General features: G+C 39.9%; 1 protein-coding gene across 6 annotated transcripts in view; it reads left to right on the top strand.

The window, feature by feature from the left end:
- The window catches only part of KCNIP4 (potassium voltage-gated channel interacting protein 4), a 1,139,639-nt gene that overhangs the window by 898,346 nt on the left and 214,254 nt on the right, over window positions 1-27,039 (top strand). Inside the window, exon 1 of one of the 6 annotated variants that reach the window (XM_032333978.1) lies at window positions 16,320-17,248. The exons of the other annotated variants lie outside the window; for them this stretch is intronic. Within the exon in view, the coding sequence (XP_032189869.1) occupies window positions 17,137-17,248 (112 nt within the window). The 5' untranslated portion in view covers window positions 16,320-17,136. Of the gene's footprint in view, window positions 1-16,319; window positions 17,249-27,039 lie in introns of those variants that run through there. 6 annotated transcript variants of the gene reach the window in all.

The following is a 27,039-nucleotide window of genomic DNA, read 5'->3' as shown; positions in this document are numbered from 1 at the left end:
GACATAAAATAAGTTCTCCATTTCAGGACTCAGCTGCCTTGAAAGTCAGATTAGTACTTTTTTTTTTTTTTTTTTTATCATTTTTGGCAGTCTTTATTTTTTTTTTTTTGTTCTTGTATTTTTTTTTAATATTTAATTTATTTTTTATTTTTTTTTTATTTCCAGCATAACAGTATTCATTATTTTTGCACCACACCCCGTGCTCCATGCAATCCGTGCCCTCTATAATACCCACCACCTGGTACCCCAACCTCCCACCCCCCGTCCCTTCAAAACCCTCAGATTGTTTTTCAGAGTCCATAGTCTCTCATGGTTCACCTCCCCTTCCAATTTCCCCCAACTCCCTTCTCCACTCTAAGTCCCCATGTCCTCCATGCTATTTGTTATGCTCCACAAATAAGTGAAACCATATGATAATTGACTCTCTCTGCTTGACTTATTTCACTCAGCATAATCTCTTCCAGTCCCGTCCATGTTGCTACAAAAGTTGGTTATTCATCCTTTCTGATGGAGGCATAATACTCTATCCCCAGGGGTACAGGTCTGTGAATCACCAGGTTTACACACTTCATAGCACTCACCAAAGCACATACCCTCCCCAATGTCCATAATCCCACCCCCTTCTCCCAAACCCCCTCCCCCCAGCAACCCTCAGTTTGTTTTGTGAGATTAAAAGTCACTTATGGTTTGTCTCCCTCCCAATCCCATCTTGTTAGTACTTTTTTTTTTTAATCACTCAAATATTTTTTTGAATTTTTGTTACTTGTTACATTTTCAATTTCTGTATGAGCAACTTATGAAATAATTTCCTAAGTTTTTCTCCTGGGGGAAACCTGGATTTTTTTTTCTCTATCCACAGTTTTGTTACATTTAAATATGAAATATTTAAGGGTGATGTATTACATCTATTTATGTTAATTAAGGGGAAAATTGTGTGTGTACTTATGAGTGAATGTTTGTTGTGTTGGATAGATGATTCAAGAAATATTCATCAACTCATTATCTAGTACAAAGTACATGTCAAGTGTTGCTCTAGGTACTGGGGATTGTGAATGAAATGGACAAAAATCCTGTCTACTGGCATTTAGATTCCAGTGGGAAAACCACATAAATAAAGCAAATACAGGGTCTATATGATGGCAGTAATTGCCAAGAAGAATAAAAGAGTTTAGAAGAGTTGAGGGGAAATGCAGTGTGGAAAATATAGTTCTGGATAAGGCAACCTTCAGAGGCAGGTAAGGTGATAGTGGAATAGTGAGCTGACATTGTCAAGGGAGTAAGTCATGTAGAAATCTGGGTGAAGGTTGGTCCAGGCAGAGGAAACTTCAAGTGCAAAGGCACTGAGGCAGAAGCATGCTTAGGATGACCAAAGCACACTGAGGAGACCAGTGTGGCTGGAATGAGTGAGTAAGGGTGAAGCAGTGAGAGTTGAGATCAGAACATTATGAAAGATTCATTCTGCATTTTGCATGGGTCTTTACTTCTTGCTTTTAGACAAATGAAAGCTATTGGAAGATTTTGAGCAGAGTTGTCACATGATTTGTTACATGTTTTAAAAAGTTGACTCTGGGGATGCCAGGGTGTCTCGGTTGGTTACACGCCCAACTCTTGATTTCAGCTCAGGTCATCATCTCAATGTTGTGAGATCAAGCCCCACCTGGAGCTCTATTTTCAGTGCAGAGTCTGCTTCTTTCCTTCTCCCTCTCCTGTCCCTTCCCTCACTCACACACACTCTTTTTCTCTTGTTCTCTCTCTCTCTCTCTCAAAATAAATAAATCTCTAAAGTAATAAAAAACATAAGGCTCACTCTGGCGAACAGGAGAAATTAAGGGCACTCTATGAGAGGTGACCTAGATACAAAAATCAGAAAGGAGAGAGAATGGTAGCTTGGATCAGGGGATGGCAGTGAGGTGCTAAAAATTGGTCCAGTTCTGGATAGTCTTCAGTGGATTTGCTGATGATTTGTATGGTAACGGGAGAGCTGCCTCTTGGCATTACGGGGATAGATAGCATATACCTACCCGGAGAATTCACCTTTCTGAGACAGGTGGAGTTGGGGAGAGCCCACTCAACAAAAGCCTCTGATTTTAAATGGTGACAAACAAATGTTCACATGCCAGTTATTCTCAATTCTCTTTCTGTCCATTCCCTGGTAATCACAGAGCATTCCAAAGATGAAGATGGATGATGGATGGAAGATTAAGTTGTTTCTATTAGTAAATTTCCAATTGTGATGCACATGAATTTTCTCACCTTATCTCCAACTAGTGTGTTGCACCATCACTCAACTTTATGTTTCTTATTTCAAACTTGCATGCCCCAGTGTGTTAGTCCCTTCCAATAGGACTGATTTTGCAACTAGTCCCAACTTTCAACTAGAGAGGGTAAATGGTTTTGGTTTTTGTTTTTGTTTTTTTTTCTGGAAACGTGCTCATCCAAGACTCTCCCCCTCTCGAACTCTCATGGTTAATTCAGTTCTCAATGTCTGGAGATTCATCACCTCTTTATTCCTCACCTCCATCTACATCTCTCCAGCTAATCCACCACATTCCTAACTCATTTTTTTCACTTGGAACGGCCTCTTAATTAGTTTCTTTGCCTGTAGTTTAGCCACACTTACCTCCCAGTCAATTCTGTACAGAACAACACCAGTGATCTTTCTAAAGTACAAATTTGATTATGTGCCTCTGCTTATAATATTTCATTGGTCCCCCAGGGCTCTCAAGATTAAAAAAAAAAAATCCCCTTAGCATGCTTAAAGAGTCTTTGTGATTTGGTCCTGCTTACTTTAGCAGCCTTGTGTCTTGAAATTAAATTTTTCCCCATCCAATCTATGTACTCTCTGTGGCCCCTGTCTAAGCAAGCCCACTCAGGGCATTGAGTTAACTTGCCCACACCTGAGACACTGCAATGACTGTTCCCTCTACCAGTAATGCATTTTCCTCATCTTTCTGTGACCTCCAGTTATCCTGAAGATCTCAGCTCAGGTGATTTCTTTTCTTTTCTTTTTTTTTTTTTTTCTAGGAAAACTCTCCAGATTCAAGTATCTGTCTAATGAGCTACTGTGATGAATGACCATTGCTCTCAACATAATGTCTAACAACTGCCTGCTTATTTCTCTGTATTCCCCATTGGACTATAGGCTCTAAGAGAGCAGGGGCTACCTCACTTATACGTATTATAATCCCCTGTGTCAATGGGGGGCACATATTGATGTGGGCACATCCACATATTGGATGCTCAATAATACTTATAGAATTGTCTTGGTTTTAGATGGAAAAATGTAAGAATCATAGCTGGAAATCCTTAAGCTTTATCTTTTCCCTTTCACTCCCTGAACTCTAGTACTCTGCACATATACACACCTACAAACCCCCTCCCCACCTCCCACATATACATACACTTGCACTTTGACCAGCTTCAAATTAATCTGTGTTAGGACAACACTTCAGTTTAGAAAATGACTGGGTTTTTACATTTAACACACTGGTCGATTATCTCCTTGAAGCTCTCTTCATTGGATTCCCACAAAAATATTACTTTCTAAGGTCTGCTTAGATTTCTCTCACCACTTCTGCTCTGGCATTCTTGGCTCCTCTTGTTGCTATAATGTTGGTCCCTTGCTCTTGTCTCTCTCTCTGTATGTCTTTCCTCCCTGAATATCTCATTCACTCTTGTCACTTCAACTCTCATTTATATGAATTAACCCCAATATTTATCTCTTGCTCTGGCTTCTCTCCCAAAATATAGCTTCATATTTTAAGTTATCAACCCGGCAGCTCTACTTGATTCCCTGCTGGCTTTTCAAATGCAGGTCCATCGAAATTTTAATTATCTTCACCTCCCTACATGTTCCTGTTTCCAGTTTCACTTAAGGATGAGTTGAAGTGACTGTCTGGATCCTTATGAGTTTCCTTTCCCCTAAAATGACCCCAGACCACAACAATGGGTCTCCAGAGTTTTTCTGCACTAAATGGCCCACTTCCTGGCTACAACTAATTGATCCAGGGATATTTGCCTGACTCAAGATGAACCAAACAGGGGCTCCCTTTTTGAAGTTTGAAATTTGGAGATGTATAGATTCCATGGTTTAGAGTGTCTGGAGATAAGACGTGTTAAGGGCAGCATGTTCAAGTACAAATGCACAAACCACTACTGTAGCCCCACCCCCACCCGAGCTGTGTTCTTTCTGTCCTCAGCTATGTCTTGGTTGTATAGTTCTTCCTTCAAATTCATGAGCTATCCTTGAATCTTTTCAATATTTTTCCACCACTTTTTTTTTTTTTTTTCATTCTTGGACTATTTAGAGTCACGGAAATGTTGACAAATAATCCTTCATGTTTCACAGTCAGTTTAGATCACCTTTGATGCCTCTCCTTGGTCTCTTCATCCCTTGGTTCTGCTACGTTCATCTCTTCTTTCTGCCCAGGGATGTGACCTCTGGCTCAGACCTTTGCAGCAGCCCATTCCCTGGTATTCCTGTCTCCGTTTTGTTTTTGTTTTTGTTTTTTCCTCCTTTCTTTCATCTGTGGTTGCTTTTGTTTTTATTATTGCCAGTTGAAACAAACAGGACACTGTTGTGAGCATACCACTTCACTATCCAGAAACGTTAATTAAATCTTCATCATTCAACTCTCTCAGAGATTCTTGCAACTCTTCACAGTCTGGTCTCTCCCACATTTCCAGTCTGGTGAATTCTCTCCTGAAACCTCTGCACTGTAAAATGAAGCTAGCTGCTAATCCTGATTATGACCATTGCTGAGACTGTTCATCCAGCTTTGATTGAGTGCATGGGGGAAGAACCCTGTTTGATGTCATTCATTCATTCACTTACTTAGTCAACAGATAGTTATGAAAAGCCTATATGGCCAAGCAGTCCTCTAGGTGCCACAATACTGTGAAAAGAGAGCATTTAGTCTAGAACTTAGTGATGAGAAAGATCAAGAAATAAGAAGGGGGGGGGCGTATGAGGGAAAGAGGGATCACAAAGCACAGAGGCCTGAGGCAGGGATAATCCTGGTTTAGTCAGAGAACTGAAAGGCTAAATGAGGAAAGAGCTGTGGGTGTGAGGGCGGGGGTTGAGAATAAAATTGGTCTTGGTTGAGATCAAAGAGAGGCCAATGCATGGTGAGGAATTGGAATGTCATTCCCAATGTAATGGACAACTATTGAAAGGCTATCACAAGGGAGTTATATGAAAAATACACTTTTTAATCTGACTACTGTGTAATAGTGTGTAAAAGTGAAAGTAGGAAATCAGCTGTGTATTTCTTGCATGGTGGTTTGGGTGTAAGACTATATTAGAAGACTTGATGAGAATTAATACTATAAAGGTTATATTTTAGAACCCACAGAAGTTAATGATTGGGTTATACTGAGAGGTCTTGCATATTTTAGTACATAATGGACACTCAATGCATGTTGACTGATTCATTGAAGGAATGATTGAACTATTATGAATCAACCAGATTCCAGGAAGCAGTCCCTGATGAACCCCAACCTTCCTACTTCTCTACTCCCTTCCTCTTTCAAATTCCCAGGACTCTTGAAACACATTCTTATGGACATTAATCTTCTTCCATGGATTTAGTGATTTATGTGCATTCCTTACCTCCCCGTCTAGACGATAAGTTTCTTCAAGCTATTCATACCCCACAGTACCTTGCATATTTTGCATGGCACATAATCAATGTCAGCCTTTTTTTGAAGAATGAATGAATAAATGCATGAATGAAATGAGATGGAAATTATTTGAAAGCCAAAGTTCTCAAATAAAGAAATGATGACTGACCCCGCATCTGAAATCTGAGGATCTTTCCAGATCGATTATCAATTGTGCAGCTTGGTTACTTTATGCTCTGCCTTGCTTGGAAATCCAGGACTAATTGAGTGACCAGGAGGGTCTCTGTTTCAAAGTACTGAGCCCTGACAGACAGACTGAGCTGACTTGTGTGATTAAAAACAGGTTCTCATGGCTTGCTTGGTCACACAGCAGTTTGTAACAAGTGTCTTAGCCCTTCTGAATCACAGTTTCTTCTTTTGTCAAAGAGGCATAACAATAGAAATGCCTTGGTGCTGGCTTGTGAAGAAATAGTTATGATTACTTTTGTAAATAGAGCTCTTGCTGTGTAGTCTACCATACCCTGAATGCTTTAACTGTACAATATACTAATCTATTTATTGCCCCTGACAGCAATAGTAGGTACACACTTTTATTATCCTCCTTTTATAAATCGTGAATATGAGGCACTTAGCACAGCACCCAACACAGGAAAAATCATTCTGTAAATGCTAGAGATGAAAAAAATGCAACATGAGGTGTGGAGCCAGAATGCATAATTTTAAACCCAGTTTTGCTGCTGCTGTTTGACTGTGGATGAAGTACCCCTTATAACCTCAATTTTCTCATTTTTAAGATGGACTGATATAAGGAATAAGTGAGACAAAGTTTGCAAAAGTACATAACTGCATAAAATTACAACAAAATCCTGGATTGATGTAGATGTTTGGACGGTGTGAATGGTGATTTTAATGAACATGTGTAAGATATCAGCCCATTTACATGCAATGTTTTGAGGAGGAAGCATCATATGGATCTTCAAAGGAGAAAACTCCTCATTTGTCATAGTTTTGTTATTGAAGTGAATAGTTTTTCAGAAAGTCATGGTCTGTGACTTGTGTCCAGAGGACTGACAGCTTGAAGTAAAATGAATACCTCGTTGCTGAAGATTTTGGTTCAGTGCTAGTCTAATCCATCGTAGGGCATCTGGGCCAGTTAATTAAAGCATTCCCCGAGTGTTTCTTCCACAATTTCGAAAGCACCTCCTCCTCCATTATCTTTTGTGATCCTCCTGGAAGTGTTGTAAAGGAGGAACATTATCCCAGTTCTTTCTTTTCTGATGTTCTATCTCCTGCAGTTCCTAGGTTAGTTCTGGGCTTACAGGATATACCTGCTCTGCATCAAACTGCTTTTGACCACTAAAATGAAATAGACTGTCCCTGGGTCTGAGCATTAGCTTATATCTTCTCAATTGTTTGGTGTTCTTTCTTAGCATTTTGAAATTTCTTCAGAGTCGTTTCTTAGTGAAAATTGGAAATTCAGAGATAAGAATGCTAATTAAAGCTGCTCTTTCCTTCTGAAAGAGAAGGTTCTCTTTCTGTACATTAAACACACACACACATACACACACATGCTCATACACATATCTTAAGTGACTCGTTTTTGATGAAGTAGAGTCTAAATTTGGGGGTTTAGTTTAGGGGTTAGCTTTTCTTTTCCTATTTAAAGCAGTGTTTACAGGTTATTCATATTATTAACTGTGAGGTAGACATAATAATGGTCCTCCAAAGATGTCTGCATCCTAATCATCAAGACCCCATGGATATGCTGGTTACATGGAAAATATAATTAAAGTTTCAGGTAGAATTGAGATTGCTGTTCTGCTGACCTGAAAATAGGAAGGTTATCCTGGATAATCCAGGCAGGCTTGATGTAATCACAAGATAAGCGAAAGAGAGATGCAGAAGAGTCAAGTTCAGAATGATACTGCCAGGGAAAGACTTAGCTGGCCACTGCTGGTTTCGAGGATGGAGGTAACCACAGCCAAGGTGTGTAAGCAGTTTCCAGAATCTGATCAAGGCCAGGCAACAGTTTCTTTCCTAGAGACTTTTAAAGAAAGACAACCCTGCCAACACCTGGATTTTAGCCAAATGAGACCCATTTCAGACTTCTAACATTCAGAGCTGGAAGAAGATAAATTTGTGTTATTTTAAACCATCAACTTTGTGGCAATTTGTTACAGCAGCAATAGGAAACTGATACTAACTGATTTCAACATTGCAATAATATAAGTGTAGTCATTGAAAACAAGGAATCTCCAGCAGAGACAAACTACAACACTGACCAAATGTAAGTTCTGGGAAATATGTAATTCTCAGAAGAGAAATGATTCCCTTTCCAGCCCTCCAAGCCTCTGATTTTGGAGCTTGGGTAGGGAGAACATTTTTCCTTTGCCTCTCTTTTTTTCCAAACGAAGCTTAGTTCCTTTCACCAAAAAACGTCACAGATACAGCCCCCAGCTTCTCTGTCTGCTTGTTTGTAGTGGATGCCAGAACCAAGTCTTAAGATGTAGCTGATTTGGAAACACTAGCAAAGGCTAACACTCATGAACAGAATCTGGACATATATAATATTAGGCTTCATCTTCATGCCTAATTCACCATGTCTTCTCTTTCTTATGTATTTCTCTGTTCTCACTAGAAGAAACCTTTCTCTTCTGTAGTGCATGGTTCTTCCTTGCTTCTATCCTTCCTAGATATTAGGTAGATGCCTCAATTCCATGTTACAATGGAAAAAACAATGAACTAAGAATCCAAAGACTTGGCTACAAATCCTAGTTGTCCAGCCTGGGCCAGTCACTTTTCAGAGAGCTACTCGCATTTAGAGAAAAAATACCTACCATGACCTATACCTTACATTCTAAACATATACTCTGTAGGCATTCACTGAACATTTACTATGTGTTTATTCATCCTCAGCAGGAATGCGCACACATTAAGTTCAGGGAAAAGGGACTTCTGTATTCACTAGGACTTCCCCTGTTCTGACTTTGCAAGTGACAGAAACAATGGTGGCAATCGTGTGTTTGTGTATGTATGTGTTTGTGTGCACGCATGTGTATGTATGTGTGTATACATGCACACATGTGAATGAGAGGATGAATGAACTAGCAAAGAAACAAAATTGATTTAGAAGTGCTCTCACAAAAGGACATTGAGACTTCTATGAATAATTCTTTCCAGATATCCCTCCAACTCTTTATACAACAAAGCATATTCAAGATAATTATTCACTGTCCCTGGAGATTTGAAATGCATTCCAGTTCAAACCTGTTGGGTTTTCTTTCCCAAAGTGCTGCTGCAGGACAGGAAATGAGCCAGTGCAGCTCAGAGAACACCCTAGTCAGTCTATGGGAATCTCATGCCCAAGAACAGAGAGAACCAAGCCAATGAAGCAATCAATCTGGGGCAGCAGGGCCCTGCCACAAGTGAATGGAAAGGCATCACAGGACTTTGAAGAGATATTGAAGGCCTCGTGACTTAGCTATGGCTCATGCCATATCCAGGGAGATCACTAGTATTCATGCTTTAAAAGCCACCTATTCAATTTCCAGGCTATGGCTGAGAAGGTAGACCTAAAGAGATAGCTGGCATTGCTAAGCGCTCCAGAGCTTGACAGACCAGGGAAGGAGGGCGAATTCAGGGTGAAATAACCCCTTGCTCAACCTTTTCCTATAATCTGCTTTACTCCAATTTAACTCTCATCTGCCTGCAAGTCTGAGAATCTCACAAGTAGAAAACAGGCTACATTCAGCTGTGTACTCTTGACTCTGTCACCCGGGCTGCCGTGGAGGATTGCTTGCCTCTTTCCTCAGCACTCTTCATTTTCTTCCTCTCTTCTCTCCTGTTCCTTTGCCTATCTCCTCTGAGTCCCTTCCCTCCTCTTGTTTCTCCTTTCTTCGCTTTCTTGATCTGGCTTCCGGGAAAGAGCTTGATGTGAAACATTTACATTTCAACAAGAGGTAAGGGCCACAGCACGTGCTACCTTTCTGGAAGCCATTTGCACTTTAAATCTTGTTTCTCTTTGTTTCTTAGGCCACAGTAAAAACAAAATAAAAACAGTAGTGATCTTTACAAAGGCACCACAAGGATATAAGAACACTGACTCATGGGTGAGAAATCCTGAGGTTAAATCCCAGCTCCTTAACTTCTAGTAATTATCAGGGAGGAAAAACATTTCCTCTACCCTCTTAGGTTCAGTTTCTGGAGGCCTGCAAATTAGATTAACAGAAGATAGATTAATAGGAGAAAAGGCATACAATTTTTATTTTATATATATGGAAGTTCACAGAAAAGAAGTGAAACTCATAGAAACAAGTAATTAGATTCCAGGGCTTATGTGCCATTTTAACAAAAGAAAGGGAGTTTGGGCTTCAAGATGATAGATCGCAGGGAAGTGACTAGGAAATATATGAGAGAAACTTAAAGAAGATAAGGCTTCTTTTAGTGAAGCTTGTTTATGCAGACTCATCTTGGTGCTCACTCTCCATCTCCAGTGATAAGAGTTGCTCTCTGATTCCTGGCGTAGGAGAAGGGATGGGTAGCTTCACAAAGGGAAATTTATGCCACAGTTAGGTAGATAAGAGGAGGACTGAGAACTCTTCTTGCATCTGGTGATTCTCAAATGCCTTCAGCACCACAAAATCATTACGCCAAGGTGGCATATTTTGGAATGGCATATTCTGATTTTTTTTTCCATAATTTTGGGCAAGTTACTTAAGGTTTGGCATTCCAGCATCCTCATCTGTAATAGGTGTTGTGATGATTCAATGAGATAATTCATGTAATGTGTGTAGTACACTGTTACACAGGAGGGGTTCAATACAATAATCCTAATTATATCATAATAAAGCAAAGGATCATCATCATCATCATTATTATTATTATTATCCATGAAAATCACTGCCCTAAAGTCAGCCAATTATAGTGGTGTATGGCAAAGACTGTTTTAGAGAGAAAAGAGAAAAAGATCTGTGACATGACAGCCAAAGTTGTATGCCGGATTAAATGGGTGAACCCAGAAGCCCACACAGTTTAGTCCAGAAGGCCTAGGAAAGGGAAATCAGAGCAGGAAAAAGGTCACAAATCTCAGGGAAAGATTATATTCTTAAGAATGTTTCCCAGTTAAATTTCCAAATAATCTTCTAATTTGTTTATATGAAGATTATATAACATAAACTTGGATCACAAGATACATGAATATCATTTTTAAGATACATTAGTGCAACATTGTTGGCAGTTTTTCAAGTGAGAGATATTCCCTCCTCCTTTATGGATTCGATAGACACTCAAGCCTGAAGGTTGGATGCTTAATTGTTTAATGGATAAACGTATACATATTTTAAAGAAATCCATTCCAGACACGTTTAGGAAGCTTTCAGAATGAACCCTGCAACTAAGTGAAACAGCGTTGAGTCCTGGCATGTTTGAGTGAAAGTTTATCTGAAGAACATTTAGGGATCTTTCCAAGTAATTGAGAAGCCCCAAGACAGATGGACGTGATACCCTTTGGGGTGGGGACAGAACAGAATTCACTGAGGGTGAATAGCTTTCATCATTTGGTAAGAAAAATCTTAAAAGTAAAAGAGACACTAAGTTTCACATACCAACCTTATGCTCATTCCTTGTTCTATGCAGATGTTAAGAGGCCTCTTACAACAATTTTCCATTTGCATTTTTCTTCCCTGCCTCAGAGGCCTCAATGGAGCTATGCTACCATCATAGCTTTTGCCCTAGTGGGTGCCCATTTCTGTTCCTAAAAAATCATTCCTCCTCTCCTCACTTGTTTTCAAAAACCTAAATTAGGCTTCTCTCTTCAGTAGAACCTTCTAGATGATGCCAACCACATGGAGGTCTTGCTTCTCTTTCCTCCTATTTACTGAGAGTAGAACATTTTTCTTTCAGAAGTTGATTTCTTTCTAATTTCTCAATGGATCATCCCAGTTAACAATTCAGTATCATGACAAGCTAGGTGAGTCAAGCTCATTTTGTCCATTTTCCAAGGTTTTTGAACACGAACAAGCCAGTTCTGTTTTCTGTACCTCACTTATAAGCCAGCCTCCTTAAAATAAAAAGATTGGATTATTTGAACTCTAAATGTTTATACAAATATAAACTAATCATTTTAAATTTAAGTTTGACTTAGCATATCCTATATGCATTGCTATTCTATTTATATTTTTGGAGAGATAATAGGTAGATAGATAAATCTATCTAATTAAAAATTTTTTTTCTCAACTTCACTATATTTATTTTGGTATTTGTATGATGTCAATAGGATGAAGAACACTTCTTAAAAACCAAGGAACATCACCTAGTGAAATTCCAAACTGAAGCTAAATTTCAAACTGAAGCTAAAGCAAAGAGGGGGACATGATTAATTTCGGGTTTCAGGCAAATCATCCTTTTTGAGATTATTTAAAATAATGCAATGGGTCAGTGCAAGGAAATTGAAAGTCTACTCTGATTTCTACTTCCCCCCTCTCTCTCTTTTTCAGGAGGGGTCATTGGCTTGGGCATGCCTCTTTGAAGTCTATTTTTTTACTTTCCCAAGAGTTTCTGGCAATATTTCCCCAGCACAACCCCTTAGCAGAAACCCAGTTAGAGAACCATTCATCAAGGTACAGGGAGGCCCAAGAGTGCAGTAGTGAATGACACGATGTGCAAAATTTGGACCCAGGATACCCAAGCTCAAGCCCAACTCTGCCAAGTCCTATCTATAAGACTTCAGGCCAGTTGCTTAATCTTTTAAAGTTTCAACTTTATCCTTTTTTTTTTTTTTTTAAAGATTTTATTTATTTATTTGACAGAGAGAGAGATCACAAGTAGGCAGAGAGGCAGGCAGAGAGAGAGGAAGGGAAGCAGGCTCCCTGCTGAGCAGAGAGCCTGATGCAGGACTCGATCCCAGGACCCTGAGATCATGACCTGAGCCGAAGGCAGCGGCTTAACCCACTGAGCCACCCAGGCGCCCCTCAACTTTATCCTTTAAACCAGAGAAATAATATAGATCTCATAGAATTATGAAAGAATTAAATTAGTTATAAGCGTGAAGATTTTAGCATAGTACCTGACACTTAGACCTTCTACGTAACTGTCAGTCACCATAATGGAGTAAATCAGATATAAATCATGGTTGTGCCCCTTATTGAATGTAACTATAAAACTAATCTTGATGATCATTGGTTTTATCTATTTTTATTTTTTGCAATGGTGATAATAACACTTTCTCATTAGTTTAGGGTAAGATTAAATGAGTTTATACATGTTAAGTACATGTGCCTAGTTTAGAGTAAGTGAGCAAGAGTTGTTAGTTTATTCCTTTGGTATTCTTTTCTTTTGGTATAGAAGACAGACCTTTGCTGGACATCCATTATAATATAAAGAATTGGCAAACCTGAGAATAGTTAGAGATAGAGAGGCATATTTTAACATAACAAACTAGGTCGGGGCTAATAAGCTACTGTAATAAAATAATAAAGCCATCACCTGGAATTATTATTTTTTTTTAATAATGTATAGCCAACTGTTCTTTCCCAAGATGGCCCTAGAAAAACACTCTTCTTCAAGTGTCCCCCATTTCCCTAGACTAGTCAGATGATGCATGAAACTCATGGATGACACTATTAGTTTACAAAATCCTGCCATGAGGGTGGTACGTGAAAGAGACCCTGGCATTCTCAAGAGCCAGAATATACTGTAGCTGGAGTTAACAGGAAGAGCTTAGTAAGGGTAGCCAGTACAGATAAGGATTGGCTGGGTCATCAAAACTCTCATCTCATGGATCTTATATAGGAATGCCATTGTCCTAAAGTGAAGTCTTGCCTGGGATTAACAAAATTATATCCCTAGGTCTTTCTGTGAATTTCAAAGATGGTGGAGATATCGTTCTGGGAAAATAAGATGTGACAACTCAAAAATTATTTGCTTAAGGATATAAATCAAGAGATCACATGGTAACTATTTGCTAAAATTTGCTAAGGGATATAAAGGGAATGTAATGAATTTGGTAGTCAGACAAAGCAGTGTTTAAATTCAGCATCTAGGAGCACCTGTGAGGCTAGTTTGGTTAAGTGTCTACCTCAGGCTCGGGTCATGATGTCAGGATCCTGAGATGGAGCCCTGAACGGGGCTCCCTGCTTCTTCCTCTCCCTCCAACTGCTCATCCTCTCTCTCCCTTTCCCTCTCTCTCAAAATAAATAAATTAAATCTAAAAATAAATAAATAAATAATAAATAAATATTTAAAAAAAAAATCTGCACCTATAGCTTCTTAGCTGTGTTTTGTTTTAATATGAAATCATATAGGGTTAAAACAGACAGAGTTAACTTGACCTAATTAAGTTCTGCAACTCTTTAAAAAAAACTTCTGATGTCCTCTCATCAAATACTCTCAGGAATTTCAGAGAATGGTTACTTCAAACATCTCTTTACCCATCAACTTTCGAGAACCGCTTCCCCTGCACTGATTTGCTTACAAACTGAAACTAACATGCTTAGATAGATTGGTGGTTGGGCAGATAGATAGATATTTCTCAAAGACATAAAATCCAAAATAAAAAGCGCTGTTATAAAGCCAACTTAGTGGTCTAAGTGTATTCCTGATGCCCAGAGGAGAAAAATAGCCTGGTAGGTCAGGAAGTCTTCATGGGGGAAGGACTGAAACCCGTCTTAGGAGAAGAGAGGATGATAAGGAGGAGCAAGGTCCCTTCATCCACCTAGACCCAGCAGAGCCTCTAAGGAGTTGGCCCTGCTGTTGTAATCCCACACCTGCCATCTGTCTTGTAGGCACTGGGCTCAGCTCTCCACAGTTAACTCTCACAGTAAGGATGAGAAGTGGGCAGTCACACTCCCATCTTGCACTTAGAAAACTGACAGAGATGGAGTGGTTTCCTCAAGATCACACAGCAAGCAAGCAACAGAACCAGAATTCAGTCCAAGCCTGTGTACCCCAAAGCCTGTGTATGTTAGATAAGTTTTTTATTTATCTTGATTTTTTAATTTAAATTCAATTTAACATGTACTGTATTATTAGTTTCAGAGGTAGAATTTTGTGATGCATCAGTTGCATATAACACCCAGTGCTCATCAAATCAAGTGACCTCCTTCATGCCCATCACCCTTACCCCAGCCCCCTGCCCACCTCCCCTCCAGCAAGCCTCAGTTCGTTTCCTGTAATTCAGAGTCTCTTATGGTTTGTCTCTCTGTTTTTGTCTTATTTATAACTTCTAATAATAAGGAAAGCTACCATTTTCAATGATTACCACCTCTGTAAAGTCTCCTTCCCGTTCCCACCACTCATCTTTCCCCAGGTGGAGTTGGCTTTTCATTCTTGTGCCCCCACTGTACTTCATAGAGAGATCTTTTCAGGTGCTAGTGCATTTCTCAGTCAGTTTCAATTTCATACCTGCCTCCTTTATTATAACATATGCCCCCACGAGATAAGGTTGGACTTTATCATTCAACTACTGTTCACAGATCGTTGTAGCAGATTAACAAATGTTAAGAAATAAACAAACGAATGAATGCCTATTGCCTCCCAAGCACTGTGCCCACCACAGCTTTGACAAGTAAGTTAACCAGTTTAAGCTTCAGTTTCCTTGCCTATAAAATGAAGATGATTATAAAACCCACCACACAGAATTGTGGGGAGGAGTTCATTGTTGATAAATCCCTATACTATTGATCAGCACCTACTAAATGCTTGGTAAATGGTAACCATTATTACAACCACACTTAATTCTCACATTTCTCTTTAAACACAGTACTTTAAACAAAGTATTATAATCACAACTTTGCAGAAAATGACCTGTTTTCAGAGAGCCTAAGCTACTTGCAGAAAATCACCCAAGAAAGTAACAGAACAAGGAAATGCCCCCCAAAGTCCAAGATATTATTCATAAACCCTGATTTTTGTAGTGAGTTCCAAGGGCGGGGGTTGGCTTCAGCAGAGTGGAAAAAAAAAAATAAAAAATAAATAAAAATAAAAAACCCAGGGTGTTTAAGCCAGTGTGCTCCTGGTGTAGACCAGAGTCTACGACCATTCCCACAAAGCTGGCTGGGATGTTTGGTGTGGTTTGGAATAGAATACCCGGTGGGATCCTTCAAGACATCATGACCCCTGCTTCCCTGAAAAGAACAATCTAGCTTGGCTCAGTGGATTGAGGCTTCTGCCTTCGGCTTGGGTCGTGATCCCAGGGTCCTGGGATAGAGCCCCGCATTGGGCTCTCTGCTCAGCGGGGAGCCTGCTTCCTCCTCTCTCTCTGCCTGCTTCTCTGTGATCTCCGTCTGTCAAATAAATAAATAAAAATCTTTAAAAAAAAAAAAAAATAAGAATACAAACTCCAGGGGCACTTGGGTGGCTCAGTCAGTTAAGCGGCTGCCTTTGGCTGGGGTCATGATCCGGGAGTCCCATGACTCATACTGGGCTCCTTGCTCAGCGGGAGAGTCGGCTTCTCCCTTAGCCCCTCATCCCACTCTCTCTCTCTCAAATAAATAAATAAAATCTTTTTTAAAAGAATACAATACAAACTCCAGGATCCTCTGAATCAGGCTTTCCACAAGAGAATATTTTTAACAAGCATCTTGTGTGATTTTTATCATCAGGGAAGTTTGTGAAACTTGGCTTTGAGAGAGGCTGAATCAAGAGTTGAAAGGAGGATAGTGTGATTCCCCCCTCCAGGGGGCAGTTACTGAACATCAGTGTTCTTACAAGGTCCTGCTCCGCCCTGCTCTCCAACCATTCCTGTTTGTAAAATACAAGGACCAAATCAATCTTCCTAATAATGTTCTCATTGTGTCCGAGGGGACCAGACAGCCCCTGTGGAGTGGCAGGTGGGAAGCAGCTTGGATGCTCCTGGTGACAAAGGCAATCGTGGTTCTTTTGCTCCTGCACTTTTCTCCCCAGAAAAACTACCCACGGGCTTCCACGGGAGCTTTCTGACAAAGGCTCCAGGCAGCAGCCACGACAGCCGATTCTGCCCTAGCATCCCAGGAGGGGGCTGAGCTGTCTGGCGGCGCGAGCTCTGGGAGGAGAGAGCCGCTGCTTGGGCAAAAAGGGGGCATTCGCTGGCTTCCCGGGCAGCAAACTAGCGCGCAGCCAGCCTGCTCAGCCCGCGCCGCGTCGTCAGCGCGTGGAGCGCCGCCGTGCTCTCCAGGGCAAGTTTCCTGGGAGTGTCCCTCCTCTCCACGGACAGAGCAAAGTCTCCCGCTCTCCAACAGATGCTCCCCTCACAGCTCTAAGTCCAAGTACCCGCTGGCGGCAGCGCAGAACCCGGAGGCAGGCGCGCTCTGGTTGGGGGACCCCGCTAGGAAATGCCGGCATCAGCATGAGAGGCTGGACTCCAGCCCCGGTCGGTCCTCACCCCGGGGGGCCGCTGCTCCGCCCGGTGCGTCTGCGAGGAGCTGCTCACTTTTCCCCCTCGCGACTCTTTGTTCCAAGCCAGAGACTGCTCGGATTCTCTAATTAACTCCCTCCGCTCCAAAGGGGTCCGGAGGCTGGGATGCTCTGCCAGCTTGAAAGATGTTGACTCTCGAGTGGGAGTCGGAAGGACTGCAAACAGTGGGTATTGTTGTGATTATATGTGCATCTCTGAAGCTGCTTCATTTGCTGGGACTGATTGATTTTTCGGAAGGTAAAGTGGTCGCTCCCACTCTGTGCGGTTGGTCAGGTCTGGTTCGGAACTGGATACAGAAACTGCAGAAGTTGAGGAGGCTTGATACCCAAAGTAAAAGTTTTAAAATATGCATGTTTGCCGTGGAGCAGCCTAGCACTGGACAGTTCATGTCTGTTTACCCAGATATTTGACACTGCGAGGGAAGGGATACTTCTTTCTCTTTGAAAGCTCTTGAGTGTAGGGTGATATTGTGGGTTAAATATATTTCCAAGGTGTGAAGTTAAGACTCCCTACTATGGGGTGGTAATACAGGTTGTTTTTTGGTTGTCAAGTTCATGATGGCTACCACGCCTTAATGTCATTAGGAATTTTATTCTCTGGAGGAGTACCCTGATTTATGAGGGAAATATCTGTATGTGCCTCATTAAGTAGGAGGTGTGGGGGTGGAGTTGGGTTGTTGATTATGATGTAAAATGGGTAGGCTTTTCAGTTAAAATTGAGTTAATGGGTGTTTGGCAAAAATGTTCTTGAGCACTTAATTTGCAAAAGTGTTTCATTTACATTTCCCAATGAGCCACTTTGCTCATCTCTTGAGTGGGAACCCATATGCACAGGGCATCACTGTTGATATCAACAAATATTTTATCCATCTAATATAAATTTTACTACTCAAATCAATTTTATTAATAAAATAAGGTGGGGATTTACTCCACCTTATTAAAGGTGGGGTAAAAATGTTGACTGACTTCGCTTTAATAATTTGAATGGATGTGTGTATGTGTGAATATATATGCACTTTTTTTTTCATGAAATAATTTTTCTACTGAAATAAGATACTTTGAATTATTTAAACCTCGGCATCCAAGGTCAATTCTACATCTAAGCTCTCCTATCTTCCCAAGCAAAAGAAAGTAGTTCCTAAGACACTTGTTAATATTCCTTCCAGATATGGGAAGGATCTTTTATTGCCGAGTTCTTTATGATTGTTCACTTCTCATGTTGTGTGTAATGTTGGAAGATGGTGGAAATATTTAAGCCTGCCATGCTTCTCATCTTTCTAACTACAGGAGCTAACACCTGATGGCTACAACGACATCATCCCAAACTACATCCGGTATACAGGTTGTTTCTGTTAATATGTTATAATGGTCAATGTATCTTATCTTTAGGAAGTTTTTTTTTTTTTAACAAAGTGAGTTTGTTAGGTTCTAACTATTTAGACCTCTGTAAAAACACAAGTTCCCATGTAATTTTCATATCTTCTTGTAAATATTCTCACTCTGTGACAAGCTCTGCTTAGGCACACAAGAGAACAATGTCATCATGGGATTAAGTAAAACCTCAGAAATTAGTTTCTTCCTTTTCTCATATTACACAGTGATTTTATTTAACCCCTGGAAGGAAAACAATGCACCAGCATACTTCTTCAAGTGCTACAGAGCAACCTTAGCATTGTGGTATTGTAATAAAATGCAGATGAGATCATTTCAATTTCTGTAATGAGAATAGTTCCCGTTTGTTAAATTTTGTCACCATATTAGTTTTTGTTTTCTGAACTTGGCTGAGCAATAGCCCCCAAATTTAATGGATAATACTCCAGAGGGCTTGGTCTCAGAGCCAGGTGAAATATTTGCTAAATGACAACAGCCATGGGGGTACTGAGGAAGTCAACCTTCCCAGTGCTATAAGGTAGCACTTTTATTCTTTTATTGCCCATGTTGATAATGAATGCATTTAAAGCCAAAGTCCCTAGGTTTAAGACCCCTGCAAATGACTCAGCTTTTCTTCTTAACTTTTATTTTATGTCACTTAAAGTTGAAGATTTTCACATGAAAACTTCAAATTTGAGTTCCAACAATTTGAAAAGTAGAATTATAAACCTGACTCCCTCAACTACAATCACAGACTTTTGTGCTAGTCTGAAATGTCTTTTTTGGGGTAGATATCCATATTCATTTTCAACTAATATCCATTTCCATAAAAGATTTGATATATCTTTGCATACACACACATATAGATGATGCGCCTACACTTTTATAGCTATTATGTAAAATGTCCAATAAGCTGGGAGCAATTTAGGCTCAATATAAAAGTCACCATCGTGCTAAAATTCAAAGATGCTGGTACCACCATACATGAGGAATAACCCATTTTACTTGACAAGTCTATCATTTTTTGTTCTGAAGTACATATTAGAAAATGCTGATCTAGTTCAACTCTTTCATTTTACATAGGAAACAGCTACAAACCAAAGAGATTAACTGATCTACCAGAGGCAAAACCAACTGGAGGAAAGACAGGACCAAAATCAAAGACTACTAAGCAGCATATGGTTATAGTTTTTCTACCATACCACACTTTCTACTTATTTCTTTTCTCTAGTATTGGAAAAGAGAGTGAATGAAAATCTATGTGGGAAATGTCCTGAATTCTGATATCTTGTCCACTAACACTCTGAGAGATTTCTGGAGGGAAATACATCCATAGGAAAGATTACACTACAACCACACAATTTCTACAAGGTGTTGACTCCAACCCAAGTGTGGGATCCAAGCATGGCATGTAAGTGAGCTAAGCCAGTCTACTGACTATATCATAGACTGGTGGCAAATTGGAACAAAAGCAGCCAAGCCAAGTGGTCTCCTGAGCTTCTTTATCTCTGAGACCTGCACTGCATTTTGACTTTCTGTGATGTACACTTAATGGCTATAAATACTTATTCCAGGTAGAATCCAACAGTGAGACTCAATAAGACCATGAGAACTATGGCAGAAGCCTCCTGTCTGTGTATTCTCAGGCTGTGGGTAGTTTCCAGTAAGAAGCTGACCACCAGTCAAGTGGAGGAATAAGAAAAAGGCACAAAATAGAGAGAAAGCCACAAACTATTAGATTATCCCTCAGCCTTTCTACCTACAAAGGATAAAAATTCCCCAAAAGACTATCCCAATGTAGACTGCCAAAGTTCTCACTGTCTGCTCTAAAAAATATAGCCCACAATAAGGCCAGGGAATTAACCATTCTTTTGGGTGGAGAAATGAAGATGAAGCTCAGAGCAGAGCCGTGAGATTATTTCAGGCCACACTGAACTCTTATACTATCCTCAGGGGCAATGATTCTTTGCTGGTATAACTATGGAACATTTTCTCTAGTATGGCTGTATATTGATTTACTTAGAAAGTAGTTCTGAATCTATTTGAATGAGAGGATCTGTGGTCTTGTTGGGGTAAAGCAATGTAACCATAGTATTATCATCTACAATGGCTAATGAAAATTAGCCACAGATAAAAAAGAATAAAGAGAAACATTTCCGCTCCCACCTAAATTAGGTTCTGGTTTTGATAAAACCTCATTTTGAAAATACAATTCTCCTTTGGTTGAAATTCAAGGTTTAGGAAACAAAAGCAATTTATAAAGAGGATTCAAAAGACTAAAGGGATTTTAATATGATGATTTGAGGTTTTACACATATCCACTCATTAATAAAGAAAACTATGAAGAACACTCAGAAAATGGATCTTATTATTTCATACGTTTAGCATATAATATATGTCTTGTTGAATTCTAAATGCATGTAGTGTTCTTTGGTAGGCTTGGACGGTAGAGAGGTGTGCAAGATGAACATTAAAGGAACATACCTTCGGTGAACTTACAGTCTAGGAAAGGAAACAATTTACCAAACAAGACAGAAGAATATCAATGCTGGGTATTAGAGAGAAATGGCCTGCAGAAGCATGGATGGAATGGTACATTCTGGAAGGAAACAGTTATACAGTACTTCGTAATGTGAAAAGGACTTCCTAAGTTAGAGAAGGGAAGAAGTACATTCTAGGCTAAGCAAAGAGCATGAGTTGTGCCCTTAAGTTCATGGATAAGGACAGTGGCATTCACACACATAGGTGTCAGAACGTTGAAATGGGAGATGTAGCTGAAGAGATGGCTTGAAGTTCAATGCTAAGAGTATCTACTTATTCTTCAACCAGTGAAGAACTATTGATTCAAAGTCTTCAAGTTGCGGGGGGGGGAAGTGAGCGATGTGACAGACCACTGTTTTAGGTGTTCAATCTGGGAGTAGGTGAACATGAATTCTGTAGTAAAATCATGGAAGGAGAAATATTAGTTATGCTCTTGGAACAATTCAGGTGACAGACAACGGGGCAAAAATCTATGGATTGCCCTTCTCAATAAAATACTTAACGTGAACTATCAATTTCCAGTTTTTCCAGAAATTCATGTTTACTATAATACCTTTGGCCTGCACTTGTTCCGAGATACCATAATTGTATTTTATTTTAGGACAACATTGTTAGGTTTTAAATATCTTTCTTGAGAATAAAAAAGAAGTAGAAAGTACACAGAGGTTGTAGTTACAGATATGGTAGCACCATTTACGGTGGAAACTTAACAGTTCAGATAGGTATATTGACATTTTGCAAGATCTTCAATTATTTTGAATCTTTCATTTTGGAAAATCATATGAAGCACAGTACAGAGAGTGGTATAATGTACTCCCATGTGCCCATCAATAATGAGCATCACTTTGCCATTTGTGTTTTGGCAGTGGCTTGTCTTTGAAAATATTTCTCCCTCGTCTGGAATATGCCAGGCACTTTGCTAGGCCCAGGATACAAAGATGAATTAAAGATAGTCTCTAACCTGACAGAACTCTCCCTTGTTTAGGTAGATGGGGAATATAAAGGAAAGGCAATACATTACAGTAGATAGATCAGTATAAGCAAGTCCAAGATACAGAAGAAGAATGGAAAGTAATTAAGTCCAAATGGAAGAGCTAGAAGTGATCAGAGATGCCTCCCCGGAAGAGCTGACTTTTAGGCTGGATTTTTACAGATAAAGAGAAGTATATCATCTTCATAGGCCAGCAAAGTCCTTATGTAGTTTCCATATGCAGGACTCTGGGTGAGGTAATTCTATATGCCAACACAGGAACATGGTCCACAATGCAGAATTCAACAGAGAGTGTCAAAGGGAATTAAAACAGTTTTATTCTTTCTTCTTGATTATGTAATTATCCATGCTATCTACCATAGGAAGACACTCAAAACATTACAGTGTGAGTGCCATTTACTCTCATAGAATAATGGTGCCTGTGTACTTCTTCTTAGGTTGCATAATTGAGGGCCTCCAGTGCCTCTTTCAAGTTTCCATGGTAGCCTGGAAACTGTTGATTAGTTGGCTGCATTGGCTTTTGTTTTGTTTTGTTTTGATTTTTTTTTTTTTTTCCTGTGAGGGAGATTTCAGATCACAATCCCACTTCAGAGTAAAGATACCCACATACCAAAGGCATCTGGAGCAGCTGTTCATTAGAACCCCATGACCATGAGAAATAATTCCAAATGAGATATCCAGCAGTAAGCTGAAAAAGCCCAGCTTACATGTGCTTTGATTTGGCTCGGAAAGTAGCCCTTTCAGTTTTATAACTGGGGGGGAAAAAGCCTTAAATTTATTTATTTTTATTTTTGTATTATTATTTTTTTTAATTTCACAGACAGAGATCATAAGTAGGCAGAGATGAGGCAGAGAGGAAGCGGAGAGAGAGGAGGAAGCAGGCTCCCTGCTGAGCAGAGAGCCCAATGCGGGGTTCGATCCCAGGACCCTGGGATCATGACCTGAGCGGAAGGCAGAGGCTCTAACCCACTGAGCCACCCAGGCACCCCTAGCCTTAAATTTACGCGTGAAATCAAACACATGTGTATCAAGCACCTACTGTGTGAAGGGACATAGAGGACAAAAGGGCATTTTGATAAGAGTACAAACTTGAATAACTAATCCAAGACAAAAAAGAGTCTGATGAGAGGGAGAAAGAGTTCTATAAGATTTGAAGAGAACAGCCATCCCATCCCATTGGAAGTTTTCAAGGAAGGTTGAAAGAAGATGGTGGTGGCACTGAATCAAAAGACTGACAGAGACTGGAGGCTATGTAATCAGCTTGGTTCTAAAAGTCCTTTAACCATTTAAGATACCAAGTGTCTGCTTCAGATCTGGCAATGTACTTGGTACTGACAGGTTTGGGGAATATTATTTTTCAGTTTTGCTTACTCTGAGAACTCATTCCCCACCCCAGCTAGGAGCAGAGAGCTGGAATCTTAATGGGGAGGAGAGAGGATGGTGGAGAAGTTGTACATTTCAATGGCCTCCAGCCAAAGGTTATCAGGACCACACCCGTGGTAGAGTAATTTGGCCTCACTGCTCTTTGCAGGAGAGGGAATCCACACCGTGGAGAGCAGTGGAACAGCTCAGTAAGGAGATATGAGAACAGACTTAGTGCATTTGCGCTTCTGTTGGGGGATTATGATTTTGGAACTGGGCTTTGCTCTGGATTAAATAAAGTCAAGAAACTAGCCTAATTCTATGATGATCTTAATAAATCTCTTCTATAAGTAGCATAGACTAGACAGACACTAGAGCTGCAGTTGGCAAAGAAACAAGCTGCAGTAATAAGGATGGGGAAACTTTGGTCATTTTTGTGGTTTAAACAAGGTTCATATTGTTGCCTCTTCTCACACAAGATGATAGAGTGATCTTGCTTTTTTGTCTTGATCGATCAAAAGTACAGAGTGGTCTTGTCTGAGGTTGATATTCTGTGAAATTCAAAGTGCTTATATTCACTAAGGGAATGCCAAGGTCTGGCATAAACCAGGGCAGCTTCCTCAGAATGGAAGGGGCTGCTTTCTCCTCAGACACAATCAGAAGGAGAGCAGAGTTAGAAGGGCAAGTGTGTAGGGTATATAGCAGACAGATCTAGTTTCATTCTAGTTTAATTCAGTAACTTTGAACAGGTTGCTTCACCTTCCTGAGCTTCAGTTCCTTTTTCTGTAAAATGAGTCTAATAAACCCAACTTTTTGAGATTGTTGTAGGGAATGCAAAATATAAATGAGATACATAGCTCAGTGCCTGGAGCACAATTAGGAGCCAGTAAATGCCTTCCTTGTAATTACTTTGGAATCACACGTTCCAATTCCTTGAGTTACTCCAGTGATTCTCAAATTTTACTGTGTGTCAGAATCACTTTCATGGCTTGTTATATACTACAGATGGTTGGACTCTACTCTCAATGTTTCTGACTTTATCTAGGTGAGGGTCTGAGAATTTAAATTTCTAATGACTTCTCACTTTAGCCTCATGCAGCTATCAAGGGGCAACACTTTGAGAGCCACAAATCTGAGAGGCCAAACGCATGATATGAGCAATGTGTTATTCACTGAGGTCTTTAGCACCGCCAAACTTTGTGGACCATGCAAGCAGTCTGTTCTAAGTAGTCAACTCTGTTGTAACACAGAAATACACAAATGAATGCTCATGGCTATGTTCCAATAAAACTTTCTGGAGAGAGATGCAAATCTGAATATTGATAAAATTTTTATGTCACAAAATATTATGTTTTTAAAATTTTAATCATTTTAAATGTAAAACAATGCTAAGTCTGCAGAGAATACAGACAGACAGCAGGACAGATTTGCATCACTGTAATTTGCCAATCCCTGTTCTAGAGTTGGCAGTAAAGGAACCTGTTGATAAGGGGTCTGAGATTGGTGAGGTCTTGCTCTTTGGAAACTTGTCTAGATTTTCTGAGCCCTCAGTCTCATTGAATGGACAGGAATTGAGTACTTCTTTGGGGGGTTGATGAAATTATCTGCCAAATTAACAAATAATTTGAATTAGCGTGTATGTGTTTGTTGAATAAAATGTCTTTTCCTCTAACTCCACATGTCTAGGCCAATTTAGAGTTGCTTACATAAATTAAGTCATCCACATAATTTTGTCGCACAGGGAGTCAGTGCCGGGCTAGACAGTCTGAGTTGCTCCCTTTTACTGATTTTCAGCTTAGGTTTCATTGCCACTAGGATGGTGGCATTATGCCTCTTCCACTGAATTTATAAACCCTTAGCTACTGTATTTGTTAAAGACATAAAGACATATTTCAACTTGACCAATTATACCGGTCCTCACAGTATTGCATTGTATTGAGCCTTTTGGGTGTAGGGAAAATACATTGAATCAACAAACTTCTTTTCTTAATAAAATCATCTTAAATCTAGATTCTCTTGAAAATGAAAAATATAGTGGGGCACCTGGGTGGCTCAGTCTGTTCAGGAGTCTGCTCTTGATTACTGTTTGGGTCTTGGTCTTGGGGTCATGAGATCAACCACCACTTTGGGCTCCATGCTCACCATGAAGTCTGAGTTTCTGTCCTCTGTCCCCATCCCCCATATACACAATAAGTAAATAAATAAATAAATCTTAAAAAGAAAGAATATGAAAAATATACGAATACTGGGTAAGATCACGTTCTTTAAAGTAAGGTACTGATTTAAAGTCAGCATACCTCTCTACCTTACACTGGCCTCATGGTCTCAGAGAAGGTTTATAACCACCCTTGACCTCAGTTTTCCTACATGTAAAATGGGGAGAATAATAGTAGCTACCTCATTGATTATTGTGATTATTTTGAGAAGTAAATTAAATATTTGTTAAAGTTCTGCTTAACCTGCTGACTGGAACAGAGAGCTCAACATCTATCGATACTACTTACACCATTAGTATCATGGCCGTCGTTGTCCTTCCCATCTCTCATCCTTGTCACTAAACATAGTCATTCCTTCAGTCTGACAAAGAACAAAAACTCAATCAAGTAAATAAGAAGGTCTAGTTGGTTTTACTAAGTGACTCGTGCATCAAGCAGCATCCCGTGCAACAAGTAAAGGGGAGATCTGAGGAGTTGTACAAAATGGAAGGTTTTTATAGAAAGGACAGTGGGGCAGGGAGTTAATAGCAAAAGAATGGTTGGTTCCAGGCAAAGTCAATTTCCTTAGGGAGAAGACCAAGGGATTAGTTATACAAAATAAAGCATCTTCCTCTGGGGGATGGCGAACGTTCAGGTGATAGAGTGCCTCATTGGTGCTTATCAGAAAATTCCTGACTCAAATCTATGTGGGCTTAATTCAAGCTCCAGCTTTTTTTGTTTACTTGTCGGGTGACTTTGGATTAATGACCTGATCTTTCCAACACTCAGTTTCCTTGTCAATGGGCTGGAGCGAATACAAATTCTCATTTAAAAAAAAAAAAAAAAGGAAGAAAGAAAGAAAAAGAAAAGAAAATTCTGACTGATAGTTTATAACTTATTTCTGGGGGAGGTTGAAACTTTGATTAGTTGAGCCATTAGCCCTGGTTCGATGACTTGGCCTAAGTGACACAATTTTGAACATGTCATTTTCTTTTAACAAATCATCCGTGAAAGAAAGGATCTTAAATGTGACCTGTGTACCAAGTGCTGTGCTAGTAATTGGGAACGGGAAGCACAGATTTGGCTAATAGGGGTTTACATACAAATGAACATGCGAACGCATCAGTTTAGCAAATTGCCCTGGTCTCACATCTGTGCAAGAATGCTGGTGTACCCTCTAGGAACATATGGACAAGTAGTCAGTCCCACTTAGAAGATGGGGAGTTTCAGAAAGGACTCACAAAGGTGACCTTTGAGCTGAATCTGAGTGGCATTTTTAGCATTTGGCATCACTTATTCTTAGCAACTACTGACAATTGATACAACCTATTTTCACATTATCAAGGAAAACTCATGTTGATCCCAGCTTCTAGATTCTGACTCACATTTTATTTCTGTTTCTCCCACAATGCCTCTTTTACCCAAATGCACCCATATCTCTCCCTATAAGCCCAGACTAGAACTTATTCTTACCACCTTAACCCTAATCTGAATTCAATCAGTCCTGATGTATGTTGTACACCATCACGCAATAATAGTAAACTTCCATGCACTATTCCCCAAATAGCT

This window comes from Mustela erminea, chromosome 2, assembly GCF_009829155.1.
Source record: "Mustela erminea isolate mMusErm1 chromosome 2, mMusErm1.Pri, whole genome shotgun sequence".
Classification (NCBI taxonomy): Eukaryota; Metazoa; Chordata; class Mammalia; order Carnivora; family Mustelidae; genus Mustela; species Mustela erminea.
The sequence above is the reverse complement of the archived record's forward strand: the minus strand, read 5'-3'. Positions and strand labels throughout refer to the sequence as shown.